This window comes from Phyllobates terribilis, unplaced genomic scaffold, assembly GCF_046119375.1.
Source record: "Phyllobates terribilis strain yellow unplaced genomic scaffold, ASM4611937v1 Scaffold_2__4_contigs__length_985480577, whole genome shotgun sequence".
Lineage (NCBI taxonomy): Eukaryota > Metazoa > Chordata > Amphibia > Anura > Dendrobatidae > Phyllobates > Phyllobates terribilis.
The window spans coordinates 933,813,609-933,836,937 of record NW_027362762.1 but is presented as its reverse complement, the minus strand read 5'-3'; the positions used below and the strand labels follow the sequence as shown (position 1 = coordinate 933,836,937).

At 47.3% G+C, this 23,329-nt stretch overlaps 1 protein-coding gene across 1 annotated transcript in view; it reads left to right on the top strand.

Moving 5' to 3' along the window:
- The window catches only part of LOC141248182 (uncharacterized), a 47,781-nt gene extending 24,932 nt beyond the window's left edge, over positions 1-22,849 (top strand). The window contains exons 5-6 of the mRNA XM_073669327.1: positions 11-226; positions 22,431-22,849. Coding sequence (XP_073525428.1) covers positions 11-226; positions 22,431-22,849 — 635 coding nt within the window. The remainder of the gene's footprint in view (positions 1-10; positions 227-22,430) is intronic.
- Positions 22,850-23,329: the final 480 nt, after the last annotated feature.

Here is a 23,329-nt window from a genome sequence, read left to right as displayed (position 1 = left end):
TGTCTTAAAGTTCCATCCAGAAAATTTGCTCCTAAATTTGTTCGACCGTATACGATAATCAGGATCATTAATCTGGTGACAGTGAAGCTCCAACTCCCGGTAAATAATACCTTCCATGTCTCTCTTCTTAAAAACTTTGAAGGAACGTCGGATCCTCAGGACAGTATTGAGGTAGACTTGGAGGAGGACCAGGAGTATGAGGTGGAACGAGTCTTGAAATCCACATGTCAGACAGCAACTTTACTCTGTTTGTCTGTCCTATTACCTGTCGGGTGCAGTTTTAAATACTTTCCCCTACTGGTGTTCCCTGCTGGTAATAGACTTTGTTGGATTCATTCACTTTGCTGTAGTTTGTGTTGGTTGCAGTTGTGTGTGATTCCTTTACTCCTTAGGGAATTCTGTAGATCAGAGAAATGTGGTAGATATAGTATATCTTGACTTCAGCAAAGCATTTGATAAAGTATCTTATACTATCCTTATTGAAAAGAATGACCAAGTATTGGATTGACAAGACTACAGTTAGGTGGATTCATAACTGGCTCAGTTATCATACTCAAGGAGTGGTAATAAATGGTTACACATCCAATTGGAAGACTGTTACAAGTAAGGTACCACAAGGCTCTGTCCTGGCCCCAGTGTTGTTCAACATTATTATAAATGATCTAGATAAGGGAACTGTAGGTAAACTAATCAAATTTGCAGACGATGCAAAGCGAGGAGGGATAGCTAACACTAGAGAAGACAGAGGAATGATTCAGAAGGATCTAGATAAGCTTGAACAATGGGCAGCGACTAATAGAATGGTATTTAACAGGGAAAAATGCAAGATTCTACATCTGGGCAAGAAAATCAAAAATTACATCTACAGAATGGGAGGAATAGAACTAAGCAACAGCACATGAGAAAAAGACTTGTGTATACTAATAGATCACAGACTGCACATGAGTCAACAGTGTGATGCAGCAGCAAAAAGGCAAACACAGTTCTGGGATGTATTAAGAGAAGCATAGAGTCTAGATCACGTGAAGTAATTATCCCCCTCTACTCCTTCTTGGTCAGACCTCATCTGGAATACTGTGTCCAGTTCTGGGCACCACATCTTAAAGAAGACATTGCTCACCATCCTTGTAGTTCTTCTCTGAACTTGCCCCAGTTTTTCAGACTTCAAACTATGTCCTATAAGGAACGGTTAAAAGATCTGGGAATGTTTAGCTTGCAAAAAAGAAGGTTAACATAAGACTTAATCGGTATCTACAGATATCTGAAGGGAGGGCACAGTGTAGAGGGATCATCCTTATTCTCATTTGCACATGGAAAAATGAGAAGCAATGGAATGAAACTGAAAGGGAGAAGATACAGATTAGATATTAGAAAAAACTTTTTGACAGTGAGCGGAACAGGCGGCCATGAGAAGTGGTGAGTTCTCCTTCAATGGAAGTCTTCAAACAGAGACTGGACAGACATCTGTCTGAGATGGTTTAGCGAATCCTGCATTGAGCATGAGGTTGGACACAATGTCCCCAGAGGTCCCCTCCAACTATAACATTCTAGGATTCTAAAATTCTATTTACCAGCTTCTGTAAAATCGAAAGAATCCCCTTTTATTATCAGAACCTAGATGTGTTTCAGCCTATCCAGATCTGTTGAAAGCTCTGGAAAGGCTGAAACGCGTCCCGGTTCTGATAATAAAAGAATGAAGATTAAAAATTTATGTGTTTACTGGCGAGTCTTTCGATTTTACATTATCTATTTTCCATGCGCACCACTACCTACAGTAGAGTGCCGATTGTTTTTTGGATTCATATTTACCAGCCTTCAGTTGCATTGATATCAGAACGTACTCATTTGGGGTACAGATGATGGCAGTGATGGGTCAGCTCCTGTCTCCTGTGTGTTGAGCTTATCAGAACAATTTCCTGCAGCAGTTTATCCCCAGAGTAAGTGAGACACAGGAGCTGACCCATCACTGCCATCATCTGTACCCCAAATGATTGCTTTCTGATTTTAGTCCATCTAAAAGCAGGTAAATAAACCGGGGAAAAGTAGAGGTTTGGAAACCAATTACTGTAATGAAGACAAATCCCCTAATAAAGTGATTTGCAAAATTTCATAACTTTCCATGCTGGACAAAATTAATTGAAATAATAAAGATTATTACTCTTTAAACAGGTTTTCCAGGACTAAGATATGAATGACTTATCCGTCAGCTTAGCTCCCACTCACTTCAATGAGAGCAGAGGTGCTGTACCTCAGAACAGCCAATATACAGTGTTATGGTGTACCCGTTCCAAACATTGTCCATAAGTCACAGCTATTTTGGTGGGGGTGCTGGATGTCAGACTGATATTGATGGCGTTACAGAAGGATAGGTGCAGAGCAACACATAGTACAAAAAATATTCAACTGCTGTATAACAATATGTCATTGGTAAAGCTAGGGGACAACTATTTGTCCATTATTATAGCCTCCATATGGGAGATCAGTCGACTTAACAAATTTGACAAATTGGCCTAGTTGTGCCATCTTACATCCCCCATTGCCGTGCCATTATATGACTAAGCAGATTTGACATTCTGGTGTCTGGGAAAGTCGAGTGCCTCCTCTGTCCTGATGGATGTGACTTCCAGGAGATGAGATGAAGGATTCTGTGCTCATCTCAGTCCTGAAGAACGGTGAAGCTTCTGAGCTGAATTCTAAATGACTCCGTAGTATTCTTTACAACAACCTCCATTAGTCACTCTTCCCCTGGGGTCTTTCGGCTTTATCTCAGTACATTTCCACTCACAGCTTTACCCTACGTACGTTAATCTCTACAAAGTAGTTTTTTTTTTTGTCTGCCACAGATAAAATAGATTTTAGCCGAGTTCTTACAATGAATGTTTCACGCAGAACTTGAAATATTCTTACCCAAGAAGTGCAGAGTACGTGAAGGTAAAGAAATCTGTCCGAGTATTTATGAGCGAGCCCATGTTGTAGTTATTTATTCACAGTGGTCTGGTGAGATAAATGTGAAAACACCTTTTTAGCTTGGACACTTAGGCTTATTTTTTTTTTTTTACATTTTAATAACATTGCGGGAGAAATAGGCTGATTTGAAGTTTGACATTTTTTTTATTTCATAGTTTTTGTTGTTTTTCCCCATTTTTTATTAGTCCTCCTAAGGGACTAGAACCTGTGTTCACTTGTATAATACACTGCAATCCTGCAATATTCTAAAATTACCATTCTCCCATGAAGCCCAGCCATGGGCTCAGCTTCATAGGTATACAAACATGACAGACATGGGGGCTTTCAGTAGGTCCCTGGCAGCCATGATAAAGACCATTAGGATTCCAAGAATAGTGAAGAAAACAAAAAGATAATCCAGCACCAAAGTCCTTGGTAAAACTTTTTATTTATTAGAAAATGCCATAAAATCCAAAAGACAGCAGCAACCACCATAACAATGCACACTAAAATTAAATGAATTATGGAAAAACATGCTTAATCATGGCCTTTCTGGTGACAATCCTTAATCATGACCTCTTAATTGCTGCTGTCTTCCAACCTCTTAAATGCTGCTGTCATAATTAACAGCAGCACCTAAGGGGGTTATCTTCATTTGCAACAGTTAAAGCCCCCATAAACATTAGACTGCAGTCGACCGAATGATGCTTCAGCCAATCGTTCGGCCGACAGCCATCTCAGTCAACTTTCCCATACACAGGAGCTCTCATTCGGCCGAGCGCACCTGTATTCTCTATAAGAAAGACAAGTTGAAAACAATACTATCGGCAATTAGTCTTCCTATTCCAGGCTGCTCTGTTGATGGGGTGAGACTGCCGATGTGATGCTGATTGACAGCTGGCTCCCCGCAGTTAGGTAGCAGGGAGCAATCTGTCAATTAGCATGACGTCGGTAGTCACGCCTCATCAACAGAGCAGAAGAGAAGAAACTGAATCGCTGGTAGGAGCGGTCAGTTACTTTTTAAGCCCATAGTAAGAAAAATTAAATAGTCCTGAATAACCCCTTAAATGGATTCAGCACAAGATTATAAACAGAAGTTGTTAGAAATCATCAGTAGTGGTCAGGAATATATCTAAAAATCACTTTATTTTGTCGAGGAAAGAAGAACCAACCCCTTTCCGAAAATATTTTGTTCATAATACTGCTGTGGATCCAAGTTATGAATCTGGATTCTATATCACCTACAGCTAATATGATGGTTACAGAGTTCCTGCGGTTTTTTACCCACCACAAGTATCAACCAATCAGTTTAACCTTATGACTAAATATTCTGTAGAATTTTTTTTTTACCTTCATAATACAAGATATTGGGTCCGATTCATCATTGTGTTTCGGTCATATTTTTGACTCTCAATTAGTGACTTTTTGATTTGCGACAAATACATCAAACAATTTGTACCTTTTTTTTCTGGTTTAACTTTTGTGGTTTCGTTTTGTGATTTTTACGTCAATTTGGCTTTTTCATATTTTTAAGTGCTATTATGTACGCCAGTTATTTGGGGTTTTTTTGCAAAATATGGCAAAAGATACAAATTTTCCCACTAAAAATGTTAAACAAGCAGTTAAAGATAATTTTGTGCTTTGCGCAAAATTTATGAATAGCGTGTACCATTTTGATGAATTTGTCGGGAAAAAAACATCAGCGAAAACCACAAGTCAAAAATAAAAATTACTTAAAGGGGTAGTCCAGATTTATCATGAAAGTCTGCAGTCACTGTATGTAACTGCAGACTTGTGAATGCTCACATTGCTCGGACTGCGTGATGATAGGATTCTTCGGTGCTGGCGACGAGACCAAGCACTCATGTGACCACAAGTATATGATATGCATACACCCAGCCACATTCCGACTAGACCTTCACTTGTATTGTGAGGATACATAAGTCTGCAGTCACATAGAGTCACTGCAGACTTTCGTTAAAAGCCTTGACAAACCCTTAAAAAAAATGCAAATTGTGAATCGGGCCCATCATTCCTATAGTGTACTCTTTTGTTTTGTTTTGCTTCTAGCTAGCCACATAGTTCATTATGTTTGACCTCACAATTCATTCTTGAGCACAAGTAATTTAAGAGGGGCCTCATTGTTTCGATGGTTGCCCCATAAGGGACTTGATCATGCTACTGGGAAATGGCTTGAGCTTGTGCAGTTTCCGATTTTGGCTCCTTGAGCTTCACCAGGAGAGAAGATTTTGCAACCTCCAGCTATACAGAACATATACAGGTGCCGGCTTGTCTTCTTCCCACAGTACATCCATGGACCACCCTTTCCCTTGTTATGTGACGCACATGCATTCATCCATCCATCCGCATGATGTTAGAAAATGCTATTCGTCACAGTCCATGGTCCAGTTCTGATTCTCATGTGCCCATTATAGGTGCTTTCAGTGCTGGATGGCGGTTAGCATGGGCCTTCTAACCAGTCTATGGCTACACTGTGATGCTCTTTGCCTGTTGATTCCATCTATCATAGTGAACATTCACTTTTTCAGCAATGTTTATGTGGCGCCCCTGAGGGTTCAGTCGCCACAGGGGTACTACACCTCAGAACGAGGTGTGGTATCTCCTCTCCCAGGTAAGAGGATGGAGTACTACACAGGACCCCAACCACACACTCAACACTACACCACTCCAGTTCTGTAGGGGGCCTAAAGCACCATAGTGCTGCCCCGGGCCTGAATGGAGGAGTTGGGGGAAACCAAAGTTAGGGGGAACCACATAGTGAGTGAGGGTGGAGGAAGCAATTACCTAAGCACTTTACTAGAATTCTATATAATAGGAGGCCATTTTAATAACAAGGTCTTTGGTCGTGGGTCTTTGGGACGGCAGATCAGCACCAGGCTGCAGCCGGCTGAGGGTCCACGGTCCCCAGTCTCAGGCCTCGAGACGGGGGGTCGGGGCAGAGTTATAACCGGCTCTGTCCCCGGTCAGGGTCCAAGCAAGAAGGCCCAGGAGGGGAGCAGAGGAGATAGGCTCCACAGGCGAAAGGATCTCAGGGGGTGCGGACGGAGCGGAGTCGCCACCTGCATACCTTATTCTGGCCCAGCCAGAGAGACGCTGCTACAAGAGGGGTACCGGTCCCCGATTATCTGACTTTGCACTTTACGTCTCTGTCGGAAAAGTCCGGAGGCTTATGTGGATCCCAGGGGGATACGGACGGAGCGGAGTCGCCACCTGTATGCCCTAATCTGAGTTTATCCAGAGGGACCCGGCCTTACGCCACGTTCTCACCACATGTCACCAAAAAGGGCACCCAGTCGGTCCGGGAACTACACATTACCCACAAGGGACATCGCAGTACCTGTACGGGACTCAGTGGGGGACACAAGGCGGGAGAAGTTGAACCAGAGAGGAACACACTAGAGCGGGGTCCTGACAAGTGCTCCTGAACTACCTGGAGTGTGCTGAACCCCACCCTGGCGGCCACAGCTCGCCGTGTGACAGCAGAGAGAAGCTCTGAGCTGACTACACACCAAAGTGAGTAAAGACTTGGATGACTTCAACTACCGCCTCTGTCTGTTCTTTCCTCTGCGGCTCTGCACCCGCTGACACTCTATTCTACACACTCTCTACACTGCCCTGAGGCCCCGCTCCACCTGTGGGGAGCTGCACCAACTAAGCTGCCTGAACACCGGCCTCAGAGGACTGTCGCAGCGCTGGTGATCCTCACCAGACACCACAGGTGGCGTCACGAACATTCCCCTATCCCATATAACTTCCCCCCTTTTTAAGAGTGACCCCAGGGTACGGGCCCGGGAGCCGGCCACCGCGACATCCCCCAAGATCAGGCAACAACAAGGCCCGGGCGCCGAGTCGTCCCCCATCCCCCTGGGCGCGTCATTTACTACAGTCGCTCTGATGCTCGAATGTACCATGTAGCCTAGCCTTCACTGCACCATCAAATTTGTGAGCCTTACACGTCCATGATGGTCTAGGTCACCGGTTGCCCTCCCTTGGATCATTTTTAGTAGGTACTAACTCTTCATTCTCTTAGGGTGACCCCAGAAGACCGCTTTGGAGAGCCTCTGACCTAGTTGTTTAGGCATTGCATTTTGTATATTTTTGAAGTCAGATTCTTTCGCTTTCCCATTTTTCGAACTTCCAACACAATTACGTGAACTGACTGTCCACCTGCTGCTACCTTTCAGTGAATTTTTTATTTATTTATACTGAGTACCTCCTCCAATAGTCATTGATCCACTCGTTCTGAAAAAATTTTTCTTTTTCTTCTGTGCCCCTCCGTTCCACAGTTCCATAGTTGGTTGGGCCTACACGTTCAGGGTCAGGATTTGGTCAGGCTATGGTGGTTACTCAGGACAATGCTGAGGTCGATCAACAGAGGGGTGCTTCGGGTGTTGTGGCTGAAAAAGCCCTAGTGAAAAGGAGAAACAAGATGAGATTGTGCGTATGGACAATAGGGCCAGGTGCAAAGTATATGTCTGTTTTGAGGGCCTGCCCAGGGTGCATTTGAAGAAGGATGTTAGGGATAAGATTTGGAAGGGAGAGTATGTGTAGAGATTTTCTTTACTTCCATTAGAAAAGTTTAATTTGGATATTGTTCAGCCAAGTGATTGAAAGAGAAGGATGAGGAGGAAAAACGTAGGTATTAGTTAATTGCAAGGTTATAATTGGTTACAGGTGTTTGCTATTTTGTTGAGTGTGATTGGCGAAAAAGAACCTGAGCATTGCTCTGCCCTCTTTGGATACATAGATGCGATTGGGGAGGCGTACATGTTTTACGGTGGCTTAGAGTGTCTTACATACAACAAGCAATTTAGGCAGAAAAAGGCCATGAGATCTGGTATGCGGTGGGATCATAAGGATATTGCCTAGTGGATGCACCTGATGTCAGCTCCTGCTTCTCAGCCCTTTCGGGGAGGTGCCAGGTGCTCCAGCTCAGCAAGTGGGTCCTCAGTGTCTCAAAAAAAGGGGTTTTGCTGGCAATTCAATGAGGGACATTGTAAATTCAGTGCCTCATGCAAGTTCAAGTATGAGTGTTACGGATGCGGAGGCAATCATTGCTTGGCAACTGTTTTAAGCGGTCAAAAGGAAAGTCAGGCAAGGGTGTTGGAAAAAGGGAGGACCCTGGTGAGGATTGCAGCGATGCTCCCGTTTCCGCATTCGGAAGCGGCAGCACTAATTCGGCTTGGTTTTTAATAAGGTTTCAGGATCCCATTTGTGTTACGAATCGTGGTTCTATGCTCCCACCTGGTAATGGAGCTGGTCCAGGATGGCGCTACTCCGGTCACAAACGTCGCCATTGTCCTAACCCGGGAGGTGGAGTTATCAAGCGTGCAGGGAAACTGTCCCAATCTTGTGGAGCATCTAGTTCTGGTGTTGTGGGATGTGTGAGGACACGGAACGCCATGTCCCTCACTGATTTCTCTGCTCAGGGAAGATGGGCGCTGTTTTCCCAGGTTGCCAAGCAAAGCAGGATGCTGCTTTGTTTGGCAATATGCAATGGTGGGATTTTGTCCTGCCTGCTGTAAAGTTAGCAGGGAGTGGCTGTCTGGGGATGAATGGGAGGTAGTCAACAACTGATCATTAGGCGGGCTATATAATCCTGCTCCCTGCTCAGTCCTTTGCTGTTTATTGCAGTTTTCCATGTGCTTGGTGGTTTGTGGTGTTAGCATTAGATTTGCTATTACAGCAGGGTTTTCTCATTTTCTCTTTTGGTTATGTTTTCTGGGGTTCCTGCAGAGGTACTCACCTGGTCCTAGACTGGGCACCAGCCGCGTCACCAGACTCCAGCTGCCCGGAAACAGTGGGCATGGGAAGGGCTCTGCCAAAGTCCATTTAATGGGAGCTGGGTGAAGAGTATTCCCGCAGTCAAGGGCTCGCCTTGCTGCGCAGCTTGTGCCAAGTGTGTCTATGGCTGTGCCTTTGCTGGTTTGGTGCCATTTTTTTTGGATCCCTCTTTGAAGCGCATAACAGAATAAGCAACTGTATATACAGTACAGACCAAAAGTTTGGACACACCTTCTCATTTAAAGATTTTTCTGTATTTTCTTGACTATGAAAATTGTACATTCACACTGAAGGCATCAAAACTATGAATTAACACATGTGGAATTATATACTTAACAAAAAAGTGTGAAACAACTGAAAATATGTCTTATATTCTAGGTTCTTCAAAGTAGCCACCTTTTACTTTGATAACTGCTTTGCACACTCTTGGCATTCTCTTGATGAGCTTCAAGAGGTAGTCACCGGAAATGGTCTTCCAACATTCTTGATGGAGTTCCCAGAGATGCTTAGCACTTGTTGGCCCTTTTGCCTTCACTCTGCGGTCCAGCTCACCCCAAACCATCTCGATTGGGTTCAGGTCTGATGACTGTGGAGGCCAGGTCATCTGGCGTAGCACCACATCACTCTCCTTCTTGGTTAAATAGCCCTTACACAGCCTGGAGGTGTTTTTGGGGTCATTGTCCTGTTGAAAAATAAATGATGGTCCAACTAAACGCAAACCGGATGGAATAGCATGCCGCTGTAAGATTCTGTGGTAGCCATGCTGGTTCAGTATGCCTTCAATTTTGAATAAATCCCCAACAGTGTCACCAGCAAAGCACCCCCACACCATCACACCTCCTCCTCCATGCTTCACGGTGGGAACCAGGCATGTAGAGTCCATCCATTCACCTTTTCTGCGTCGGACAAAGACACGGTGGTTGGAACCAAAGATCTCAAATTTGGACTCATCAGACCAAAGCACAGATTTCCACTGGTCTAATGTCCATTCCTTGTGTTCTTTAGCCCAAACAAGTCTCTTCTGCTTGTTGCCTGTCCTTAGCAGTGGTTTCCTAGCAGCTATTTTACCATGAAGGCCTGCTGCACAAAATCTCCTCTTAACAGTTGTTGTAGAGATGTGTCTGCTGCTAGAACTCTGTGTGGCATTGACCTTGTCTCTAATCTGAGCTGCTGTTAACCTGCGATTTCTGAGGCTGGTGACTCGGATAAACTTATCCTCAGAAGCAGAGGTGACTCTTGGTCTTCCTTTCCTGGGGCGGTCCTCATGTGAGCCAGTTTCTTTGTAGCTCTTGATGGTTTTTGCAACTGCACTTGGGGACACTTTGAAAGTTTTCCCAATTTTTTGACTGACTGACCTTCATTTCTTAAAGTAATGATGGCCACTCGTTTTTCTTTGCTTAGCTGCTTTTTTCTTGCCATAATAGAAATTCTAACAGTCTATTCAGTAGGACTATCAGCTGTGTATCCACCAGACTTCTGCACAACACAACTGATGGTCCCAACCCCATTTATAAGGCAAGAAATCCCCCTTATTAAACCTGACAGGGCACACCTGTGAAGTGAAAACCATTTCCAGTGACTACCTCTTGAAGCTCATCAAGAGAATGCCAAGAGTGTGCAAAGCAGTCATCAAAGCAAAAGGTGGCTACTTTGAAGAACCTAGAATATAAGACATATTTTTAGTTGTTTCACACTTTTTTGTTAAGTATATAATTCCGCATGTGTTAATTCATAGTTTTGATGCCTTCAGTGTGAATGTACATTTTTCGTAGTCAAGAAAATACAGAAAAATCTTTAAATGAGAAGGTGTGTCCAAACTTTTGGTCTGTATTGTATATATATACACACACCATATATACAGGGTGGGCCATTTATATGGACACACCTAAATTAAATGGGAATGGTTGGTGATATCAACTTCCTGTTTATGGCACATTAGTATATGGGAGGGGGAAAACTTTTCCAGACGGGTGGTGACCATGGCGGCCATTTTGAAGTTGGCCATTTTGGATTCAACTTTATTTTTTTCAATGGGAAGAGGGTCATGTGACACATCAAACTTATTGAGAATTTCATAAGAAAAACAATCGTGTGCTCGGTTTTATCGTAACTTTATTCTTTCATGAGTTTTTTACAAGTTTATGACCACTTATAAAATGTGTTCAAAGTGCTGCCCATTGTGTTGGATTGCCAATGCAACCCTCTTCTCCCACTCTTGACAAACTGATAGCAACACCGCAGAAGAAATGCCAGCACAGGCTTCCAGTATCCGTTGTTTCAGATGCTGCACATCTCGTATCTTGATGGTATGGTGTGGTATATGGGGTACAAAGTTAGTGGGGCCATTCTTCATCAATGGAAACCTCAATGCCACTGGATATCTGAAATTACTACATGATTACGTGTTGCCTTCTTTATGCACTGAAGATGGCACGTTCCCTGAGTTTTTCCAATAAGATGGTGCACCAACACATTATGGGTGTCAGGTCCGAGCATTCCTACATGAACAGTTTCCTGGAAAGTGGATTGGTCGTCGTGGGCCAGTTGAATGGCCACCAAGGTCTCCCGATCTGACCCCCTTAGACTTTTATCTTTGGGGTCATCTGAAGCCAATTGTCTATGCTGTGAAGATACGAGATGTGCAGCATCTGAAACAACGGATACTGGAAGCCTGTGCTAGCAGTCCTTAGTCGCGCCCCTCCAGGGTAAGTCCGGTCTGCACCACGTGCGCCACCTAGGAGCTTAACAGAAATAAAATTATCATTATGATATCAAATAATTCAGTAATCATTAAATGTATTTAGATACAAACCCCATATGTTTGTCACAGACAGTTTGTGCCGTGGTCTAGAAAAATGAATACAGGAATATCTGCTGGTTAATAGAGAGACAGGAGAATTACGGATTTGGAGTGAGACATCTTTCAGAAAGCAATAGACATGTACTGGCATCTTGTTTTCGTCCCTGGCTTCATTATGTGCTACTATTTTCAATTACATCAAGTGGCTGCTGTTAACGCTCTAAGCCTGGCAGCGTGGATAACAGATGTGTTTTGTCAGAAAAATAATCCAGGGAAAAGCTATGGAAAAATCCTCCTCCTCTCATGCCCATTTCAGTAACTTTATAATTGTAGTTAGGCATACTTGCAATTGCAGTCTATTAAAGAGCACCACATAAACAGTACCAGAAAAATGCACCCTAAAAACAGTGCCAGATAAATGCGCTCTGTAATCAGTGCCAGTGAAGTGCACCACTTAAACAGTGCCAGCAAAATATCCACACTAAACAGTGCCAGAAAAGTGCCCCCATAATCAGTGCTAGAAAATGCACCACGTAAACAGTGCCAGAATAAAGCCCCCATAAACAGTGCCAATAAAGTTACCCCGATAATCATTGCCAGGAAAGTACACCACTTAAACCAGGGATGGGGAACCTTTTTTTTCAGCCACTTGTCATTTGGATATGTATAACATCATTCAGGGGCCATACAAAAGTATCAACTTGAAAAAGATCCTGTTATAGCTGGTCAAACAATTATTTAACTCACCCCTAATGTGATGGCTGGAGCTGCTTCTCTTTGGTGCAGCTGGGATGTTAGGTGGTAGTGATGATGTTGCAACTTACAACATCTTTTCCAGATTTGCTTCAGTCTGGAGTTGACTCTTTACAATAATAAGTTTTGTAAATAACTCACAAGAGTAAGTTATTAAGAACACAGATGTGTAATACACTGCATGTCTCCTCACAGTGGTAAATTCATCACTGCTCACATGGGACTGGTGCATATACATCACATAGGAGACACTGGGGCTGCAGTAAGTACATCACATAGGAGACATTGGGGTTGGAGTATATATGTGGCACCCAAGGGGTCTGGTTGCCACAGTAGTAGAAATATTACGTCTGAGAGCAAGTAGGAGGTTTCCTGGTCAGGAGCCCTGAAACATGCAACACCTCCTGCCCAGTCCTGAGAGGGGAGGAATCTGCCCTTATAAACTGGGTCTGGGGAGGGGTTAGTCAGACAGTCAGAGCCTGGAGACAGTTCCAGACACAGGGAAAGAAACAGCAGGAGCTCCGTAGGAGCAGGAGCCGAGTGCCAGGGACTGGAAGCAGATATATTGCTCGTCCTGGCTGAAGAGACTACTACCGGACAACGGAGTCCGAGCCTGCAAGGATCTTCAAGTCCAGCAGCAGAAACCAGCCGGCAGGTGATTCCAGGTCCTCTGGCCATAGAAGCCCGGAGGCTCAGCCACAAGCAAAGGACCAGCACCGCCATCGAGGAGTGGACACTATCAGGAGACCCCAAGTCACCAGCCATACGGGTGAGCTCCACACGGTACACTCAGGGACGTGGGCTACTTTCACTCGCTTACAGCAAGGTAGCCAGGAAGAGTGCAGATAGATGGGGAGGCCTACAACTCCACCTGGCCAGGGGAGTTCCTGCTTGCTCACAGACTGACCAGGCCTCTTATGCTAGCCAGTACTCCCGGGAGGGTCTGCCTTATTATCACCAGTAAAGACCCTGAACTGCACTGCAAAGACTCTGAGTCGTTCCTGCTTTCTCACCGCATACAGCACTACTAGTACTGGGACGCCCGTGCACCATCACTCCCATCATCCACATTCTCTGCCCTGAGGCTATACTCCTCCCATGGGGAGTTATCCCATCCTTTGCTGCGCACACCACACCAGCCTCAGCGGTCTGCCTCGCAGCGGCGGTACACCCTGACCGCAATCCACGGGTGGCGTAGTGGGACAATTAATCTAAAACCCCATAAATAGACTGCCACTGGTTTGACCACCCTGAGCCACGGGACCGGGTCGCCGCCACGGAGACTGCAACCCCCAGAGACCTGGCTCCGGGTATCCCACACACATGCACACTAGGCCCAGGGGGCGCGTCAACTTTGGTTTAGTCGGCAGGATTTCGTGCCCGCAACCACCGGGTACTGCGCGCCTTCAAAAGACTGTCATACCTGCCGTGGTGAAGGTTCCCGCCATCCGGAGCCGTTTCCCGCCATCTTCAGCCGTTTTCCCACCATCCGCAGTCGTTTTCCCGCCATCGGGCGCCATCTTCAGGACGCCGCGCGGGAAGAAGAGGGGCGTGAACGCCGAAAGTGCGCGAGACCTGAAGCTCCGCCCTACGCACCGACGCTGCGCAAGGTCCTGGAAGGAGAGGGAGCGACGCTGACGTCACCAGAGCGCGACGCAAGGTCCTCCACCCTGACGATAGTCTGCGGAGCCGTGGCCTACGGAGAAGAAGCAACAGAAGGTAGGCCCCAATTAACTAGGGGGGAGGAAGATGACGGACACGAAGGGACCCTCTACCACCAGCGCGGCCGCTGCCGCAGTAATGCCGTTCACCATGCCTTACATCCCCGGAGCGGTCTGGCTGCCCCAATACTCAGGGGAGTCGCATACCCTAAGCGACTTTAAAGAGAGGCTGTACAGCCTGTTTAAAGTATACCCCCTGACGGAGGGACAAAAAGTGAGCATATTGGTAGGCCAGTTAACCGGCGCAGCCCAACGTGAAGTAAAGTCCTGGTCAGTCAGGGACAAGGAGACCGTGAAGGAGATCTTAGCCCGTCTGAGGGACACTTTTGATACCCGCACCTCAGCAGAGATCAAAATGAAATTCTATGGGTGCAAGCAGCGGGCCCAAGACAGTATAAGAGACTATGCTTTGAATTTGCAAGAGGCCCTGGGAGCCATTAAACAGGCAGACCCTGACAGTGTGCGGAATGCAGATGAACTGTTGACTGAGCAATTCATTGAGGGTCTGCTGTCCAACGCCCACCGAACCCAGTTACGTGCAATGGCCTTGCAGAACCCTGGGTTAGACTTTGCAAAGTTCAAAGACAGGGCCATCCGGGTGCTCCGAGAACCGGCACCGGGTAGCGCTGTAACCCACCGGCGCCCTGCTATTACCTATCACCAGGAGGCGGTGCCCTTGTCTACAGAGTCTGTAGGAGCTGGTGCGCAGGCTTTGGATAACAACCCGGCTACAAACTTGCACCATCAGGTCCAAGAACTGACCAAAAGCGTAGCCGCGCTAACCAGAACTGTGCAGTCTTTACAGGTCTCTCCTCCAGGAAAGATCCAGCTGGCATCCGGACCAGAGGACGTCCCATGGCGCCGACAGAGGAGGATCCCGCCGTCCAGAGGAAGACCCAGCGACAGATACAAGGAGGACGGACAGCCCATCTGCCGCCGCTGCAATCAACCCGGACATATGGCAAGGTACTGTCATTTAAACGGGCACAACCTGGGGCAGAGGGCCAACCCCCAGGCATAAGATCATCAGGCCCCTCAAACTGGCGTGATAAATACGTAGGGGGACGTCCAGTCTTGCCTGTGGTACTGGATGGCATTCCTAAGAGTGCCCTACTAGACACCGGGTCACAGGTGACTACCATCCCGTACGTTCTCTTTAAGCGGTACTGGAATGACTCGGACATAACCCACTACCCAGATGACGACCTGAGTATCATCGCCAGCAATGGTCAGCCCGTGCCGCAGGTGGGATTCAAAGAGGTGACCATTAAGATCGGTAAAGTCGAACTGGCGGCACAAGGACTGATTATTGTGGACATTGACCGTCATGAGAGTCACCCTAAAATAACCTTGGGAACTAACGTAATTGAAAATTGTCTTGCAGAGGTAATTCTCATTTTGCAGCAGGTTGTCAAGAACGCCAGTTCCAGCCAACAGCGTGTTCTCCAAAAAGAGATCCGGGCGCTGATGAAACGGCAACAAGTGGAACTATCTGGTGGTGAGATTGGTAGCGTGAGAATGTGTTACCCGTTCCCTATTGCCATGCCCCCGAAAAGTGAGATGATGATCTGGTGCCGGGCAGCTATTGGTCTAAGAGGTAGAGACTACCAAGCAATGGTAGAACCCGTCTACTCAGACAGTAGGCCCACCATTTTGACAGCACGGGGGGTGGTCGATGTACGCCATGGGAGGGTGCCCGTCCGCATCATAAATATCGGGGAGAGAGAAGTATACCTGCCCCGGTATGCCACGCTAGCCAAATTGTTCACCATAAACCAAAATTCTGTAAGGGCCGTGGAACCCTTGCCTCCATCTCAACCAGAGGAAGGTAACGGCTCTAAGAAACAAATGGAGGACTGGTGTCAGCAACTGCATGTGGGTACTGACTCCACTCCCTCACACCAAAAACAGGGAGTCTACCGGGTGATTCAGGAGTACGAAAGAGTCTTTAGTAAACACAAGCTGGACTTCGGGTGAGTAAAGGGGGTAGAACATCACATCTCCACAGGAGACCATCCACCCATAAAGAAAAGATACCGACCTGTACCCCCTGCACACTATCAGCATGCAAAGGGGATGTTGCGGGACATGAAGGAGGCTGGGGTAATCAGGGATAGCTGTAGCCCCTGGGCAGCTCAACTAGTTCTAGTGAAAAAGAAGGACAACACAATGAGAATGTGTGTAGACTACAGAAAGGTCAACCGTATCACACACAAAGATGCGTACCCGTTACCTAGAATAGAAGAATCTTTAGCTGCATTAAAATCTGCTAACTTCTTCTCCACTTTGGATCTTACTAGCGGGTTCTGGCAGGTTCCTGTAGCAGAGGCAGACAAGGAGAAGACTGCATTCACCACCCCGATGGGTCTCAGCGAATTCAACTGTATGCCGTTCGGGCTCTGCAACGCACCAGGAACCTTCCAGCGGTTGATGGAATGCTGTCTGGGACAGCGGAATTTCGAGACGGTCCTGTTATACCTGGACGATGTCATAGTTTATTCCAAAACCTACGAGGACCATCTGAAACACCTGGCAGAAGTGTTTGACGCCCTGGCAAGCTACGGCCTAAAGGTGAAACCCTCCAAGTGTCACCTCCTGAAACCAAAGGTGCAGTACCTGGGACACGTGGTGAGTGCTGACGGAGTGGCTCCCGACCCCGATAAGATCACCGTGATTAAAGACTGTCCAAGACCCTCCAGCATAAAGGAAGTGCGGCAGTTCCTCGGGTTGGTAGGCTACTACCGAAGATTCATTCCCGGTTTCACCAAAATGGCAGCCCCTATGCAGGACCTCCTGATAGGTCAATCCAGGAAGGCCAAAAAACAGAAGCCGCCCTTCAGGTGGGAAAAGCTGGAAGATGAGTCCTTCCGCCAGCTGAAGATGGCCCTCACGGGGGATGAAATCCTGGCGTACCCTGACTACAGCCAGCCCTTTATCCTCCACACAGACGCGAGCAACATCGGGCTAGGAGCTGTACTGTCCCAGATCCAGCAGGGGAAAGAACGGGTAATCGCTTACGCCAGCCGAAAACTACGGCCCACAGAGAGAAACCCTGAGAATTATAGCTCATTCAAGCTAGAGTTCCTGGCAGTGGTGTGGGCAGTGACCTAACGTTTGAAGCATTACCTTGCCTCCTCCAAGTTCACTGTGTACAGGGATAACAACCCGTTGACACACCTGGACACTGCAAAACTTGGTGCCCTGGAGCAGAGATGGATGGCCCGCCTGTCCAACTATGAATTCACCATCAAATACCGGGCGGGACGCTCAAATGCCAACGCGGATGCCCTGTCCAGAATGCCAAACTTACCAGACGTAGGGGAAGATCCAGAAGAACTGGAAGAAGTCGAACTTCCTGTTGCGAGAACGGTTCTACTGGGTAGGCATGAGAGGAGCCATCGAGAGATGGTGCAGAGACTGTGGCCCGTGCAACCTAAGAAGAAAGGACCATGCCAGCCAGAAGACTCCCCTGCAGTTCATCATCACCAGGCAGCCACTGGAACTGGCAGCCCTGGACCATGTGAAACTGGCTCCAAGCAAATCCGGATACGTCTACGCCCTCACAATCATAGATCACTACTCCCGATTCCTGGTGGTGGTCCCTGTCAAAGACTTAACGGCTCAAACAGCAGCCAGAGCCTTCCAGCTCCACTTCTGCCGTCCACATGGGTATCCGGAGCAAGTGCTGACGGACCAAGGGCCAGCCTTCGAAGTGGAGGTCTTCCAGGAGTTCAGCAACCTGTATGGCTGCAGGAAGATAAGAACAACGCCCTATCACCCTCAGACCAATGGACTATGTGAGAAAATGAACCAGGTGGTGATAGACTTGCTAAAAACGTTGCCCCTGGAAGAACGCAGTCTGTGGCCTGAAAAACTGCCTGATCTGGTGGACTTATATAATCACATCCCCGTAGGTTCCACCAACTGTACCCCAGCTTACCTAATGAGAGCAAGACCTGGTAAGCTGCCTATTGACCTGGATATGGGAGTCCTGACACCTGAGGACACCTCGCCAGAGGCAGACTGGGATACAGAACGGCAGCAGCAGTATCGGAAAGTACAGGAGAGCGTCGAGCGAAGTCTGTCTCAAGCAAGAGAAAGGCAATAGAAGGCTTATAACCAGCATGCTCCCACTGTTCCCCTGGTACCTGGAGAGCAGATCTTGAAGAGAAAGAGGCGGCTCCACAAGTTGGACGACCAGTGGGAGAAGGACCCGTACACCGTACTGCCCTCAAGCCATGAGAACCCAAAAGTCTGTGTCATCAGTAAGGATGGAGGAGAGACCACAGCCATTGTCTCCAGAGACCACTTGAAAAAGTGTCCCGAGCAGCTGCAAAGCCCTGACGAAGATCAAGAGAACCCTCAACCCGCAGAGGAAAGGGAAGAAATGATCAGTACCGCACTCTGAGACTTTCCCCGGTCCTGGACTCAAATCAACAACGCAGTCGTGGTACCCGTCCTCACCTTTCTCCAGCCAGCCCCTCAAGGGCCTACAGAAGAACTGGAAGTGTCGGGAGAGCAGCCAGCGCAGGAGGCAGAAGAGTCCATACCAGCAGCTCAGGAGAATCAACCCTCTGCTAGTAGTGAGCCTGCCGTGCCCCTAGTGAGCCAAAGAGTGCGCAGAAAGCTGCCAGGCCTACCCGCAACACCTCCTACACCCTGTAGTGCAGAGCCAGATAGTGGGTTACGTAGGTCCACCAGGAGCACTAGAGGACAGATGCCCGCTCGCTGGAGAGTCTAAACTGTAATGTAAATTTACCTGTAAACTGCAAATGTTGAAAATGGTTTATGTTTTTGTTACCTGGTTACTAATTATGTTTCTCTAGTTACCCTTCAGGTTTATTTGGACTGACAGGTTATGGACGCTGAGTAACCGGAACTACAATGTAGATAGTTGCACCTTGGTGCCTCTTGCGAAGATGGCCGCGGAAGAGAAAACCTGTCTGGCGTGGCCTCCTTGCGGCCCAAAGTAGCTAGCCTCAGCCTTGCAGCCACGCCCAGGTCCAACGTTTGGGGTTTGCTTTGGACAGGTCCCCTACTCTGTGCCAAGACTTCACCTTGTTGGGTGACATGGACACCCGGTCACGGACACGCCGTGACCTCTAAAGACTAAAACTTCTTGTATATATGTTGTTGTATTATTGTTTATGCCCTGTATTTGTGTTTTCTTGAAAATGTGTTTAGTCCCGGAGTACTAAATTTCACTAGGGGGGAATGTGGCACCCCAGGGGTCTGGTTGCCACAGTAATAGAAATATTACGTCTGAGAGCAAGTGGGAGGTTTCCTGGTCAGGAGCCCTGAAACATGCAACACCTCCTGCCAAGTCCTGGGAGGGGAGGAATCTGCCCTTATAAACTGGGTCTGGGGTGGGGTTAGTCAGACAGTCAGAGCCTGGAGACAGTTCCAGATACAGGGAAAGAAACTGCAGGAGCTCTGTAGGAGCTGGAGCCGAGTGCCAGGGACTGGAAGCAGATATATTGCTCGTCCTGGATGTAGAGACTACTACCGGACAATGGAGTCCGAGGCTGCAAGGGTCTTCAAGTCCAGCAGCAGAAACCAGCCGGCAGGGGATTCCAGGTCCTCTGGCCATAGAAGCCCGGAGGCTCAGTCACAAGCAAAGGACCAGCACCGCCATCGAGGAGTGGACGCTATCAGGAGGCCCCAAGTCACCAGCCATACGGGTGAGCACCACACGGTACACTCAGGGACGTGAGTTACTTCCACTCGCTTACAGCAAGGTAGCCAGGAAGACTGCAGATAGACGGGGAGGCCTACAACTCTACCTGGGCAGGGGAGTTCCTGCTTGCTCACAGACTGACCAGGCCTCTTATGCTAGCCAGTACTCCCGGGAGGGTCTGCCTTATTATCGCCAGTAAAGACCCTGAACTGCACTGCAAAGACTCTGAGTCGTTCCTGCTTTCTCACTGCATACAGCACTACTAGTACTGGGATGCCCGTGCACCATCACTCCCATCATCCACATTCTCTGCCCTGAGGCTATACTCCTCCCGTGGGGAGTTATCCCATCCTTTGCTGCGCATACCACACCAGCCTCAGCGGTCTGCCTCCCAGAAGCGGTACACCCTGACCGCAATCCACGGGTGGCGTAGTCGGACAATTAATCTAAAACCCCATAAATAGACTGCCACTGGTTTGACCACCCTGAGCCACGGGACCGGGTCGCCACGGAGACTACAACCCCCAGAGACCCGGCTCCGGGTATCCCACACATGTGCACACTAGGCCCAGGGGGCGCATCATATACATCACATAGGAGTTATTGGGGCTGGAGCATATACATCACAGAAGACATTGGAGCTGGAGTATATAGAATAGGAGACACTGGGGCTGGAGTACATACATCACAGGATACATTGTGGCTGAAGCACATACATCACATGATACATTGGAGCTGGAGCACATACATCACAGGAAACACTGGGCCTGGAGCATATACATAATATAAGACACACTGGCATTAGAGTATAACACTATAGGAGACATTGAGGCTGGAGCACATACATCACAGGAGACCATGGGTCTGGAGCATACTTCTAAGGAGACATTTGTGGCTGGTGCATACAACACAGGAGACATTGGGGCTGCTGCTACGGTTTTCATCCATGGAACGGGAGCACATCGCGAACTAGCTCTGCCAATAGAGTACGTCCAGACTCTGTTAGGGGCAGCAGTAAACACTGCGTGCTCGCAGTGCAAGAAGAAAATAAAGGGCCGGCTGCAGAATGTCCCTATATAAATGTTTCACGACTAATCTATCTCTTGCCTCTTGTCATTGACCTACAAAGCCATCTATAATCTGTCTTCTCCATATATAGTATTTCCGAACTAATCTCCCGTTACCTTCCAACACGTAAAATATCCGGTCCTCTCAAGACCTTCTTCTCTCCTCCACACTTATACGTTCCTCACCCAATCGCCTCTAAGACTTCTCCTGAGCATTCCCCATCCCCTGGAATTCTGTGTCCCAACACGTCCGATTATCCGACAGTTTCATAGCTTTCAGACAGAACTTGAAAACACATCTCTTCTTCAAGAAAGCTTACAGGCTGAAATGACCCCACTGCCACCTCACCACCACTGGAGCTGCCGCAACCCACCATCCTACTGTCTCCTTCCCCATTATTCGGTAGATGCTAAGCCACAAGGACAGGGCCCTCTCTCCTTGGTACCAGTTTATCATTGTTAGTTTGTTCACTGTAATTTATATTTGTATTTAGAATGTAACCCCTCCTCATGTACAGCACCATGTTATCAATGGTGCTCTAAAATAAATAATAATAATATAAACAGTTTAGGCAGAGTTCTCCCTATAAACATCTGCAGCAGAATGTCCCCCATAAACAGTGCTAGAAGAATACACTTACACTAGTAAAATGTCCCTCACAAACAATACACGCAGAGTAGCCTTTAAACAATGCAAACAGATTGTCCTGCCATAAAAAAGTACTTAAAAAGTGTACCCCAAAATTCCAGCAGATTGTTCCCATAAATAGATCCAGCAGAGTGCCACCACAAAGAGTTCCATCGTGCCATACAAACTGCTGCAGCAGAATGCCCCCTATGATCAGTAACAGAAGAGTTTACAAAAGCAATAGTGCCAACAATATACCCCAAATAATCATTGCCAGCAGCACCCCTCACCATAAGCAGTGCCATCAGATTCATTCTCTCCTCAAAGAGCGAAGCCAGCATAACACACCCCATAATCAAGATTGACAGCAAGATGCCACTTAAGGAGGGCCTCTCTCCACTGCTGACTCGTCTACTTTAATAAGTATTTGTATTCTCCATGAATCAAGTTATCAAAATCATATCTTCTTAGAACTCTATGTTGTGCCATCCTCTGTTATTCCTCCTGGAAATGTATGAATAAATCAACAACTAGATGTTACCATTTTCATCTGACAGGTAACATTCAATTGTCAATTTTCTTATTCATTTCCAGACAATAGAAACAATATAAACACTTCTGCAGCTGGCTCCCCCTAGTGGCATCTATCAGAATCCTGAAGCCTTTTCTCTGTTGGGAAGTCTCTATTATAGGGGGGTAAATATGAGCAAAAAGACTAGATTAAAAGACGTTCATTGTGGGGGCTTCTAAGTGGTACCCCCAAATTTTCAAAGTGTATGAAATAGTAGACAAGGCCTGGATACGAGAGACGAGAAAATCAAATCTAAACTAATCACATTTGTTTAGGATTTACCAAAATTCATGAATTCACCTGAATGAGAATTTTGAGCGATTTGTTTACAATGTTTAAATAATGTTTTAAACCTATCCGGCCTTTTAGAATCCAGCAAACTTAAGCTATATTCTGTAAGGGCAGTAAATGGTTAAAGAATGTGAAAAAAAAATGATACTCACCTTGTTGTAACCTGTCCAGCAGCACAGCCCCTCTCCACTCCGCTCCAGTCTTCAGGAGCCGCTCTGGTCTTCAGGAGTTTACTCCAGTCTTCAGCACTCCGCTTTCATTCAGAAATCTGCTCCAATCCGGTCTTCAGGAGTCCTCTCCGGTCTGAACTTCATGAATCCACTCAAGTCTGGTCTTCAGGGGTCCGCGATGCTCCGTTCAGGAGTTTGCATTGCTCTTATCTTCAGGAATCCGGTCCAGTCTTCAGGATCCACTTCGGTCTGATCTTCAAGAGTCTGCTCCTGTCTTTAGGAGTCCACTCGGGTCTGGTCTTCAGGAGTCTGCTCGAGTCTTTAGGAGTCCACTATGGTCTGGTCTTCAGGATTCAGCACCAGTCCAGTCATCTGGAGTCCACTCCGTTCTGGTCTCCAGAAGTCTGTTCCAGTCTTTAAGAGTCCATTCCGGTCTGGTCTTCAGGAGTCCGCTCTGGTCTGGTCTTCAGGAGTCCGCTCTGGTCTGGTCTTCAGGAGTTCGCTCCGGTCTGGTCTTCAGGAGTTCACTCCAGTCCAGTTGTCAGGAGTCCACTTTAGTCCGGTCTGTCGCAACCCAGCATCTTCATCCCCTCTGCACTTGCATAGGTTTCAAACTGTTATGACTTGAAGAGGCAATTTTGTGATGTTTTGAGGTCTAGTCAAGTGAATCGCCCCCAGGGCCGTGGGTTACTCGGCAGCCGGGCCTCTGGCTGCTTTTGGGAGAGATCACGGCGGCTGGCCCGGTCCGTGACCCAGGCAGTCAGTGAAATGGGGGAATACTTTTATATGGGGTTTTTGGGATTATTCGTGACGCCACCTGTGGTGTCTGGTGAGGATCACCAGCGCTGCAACAGTCCTCTGAGGCAGATGATAGGGCAGCTTGAGATGGAACGGCTCCCC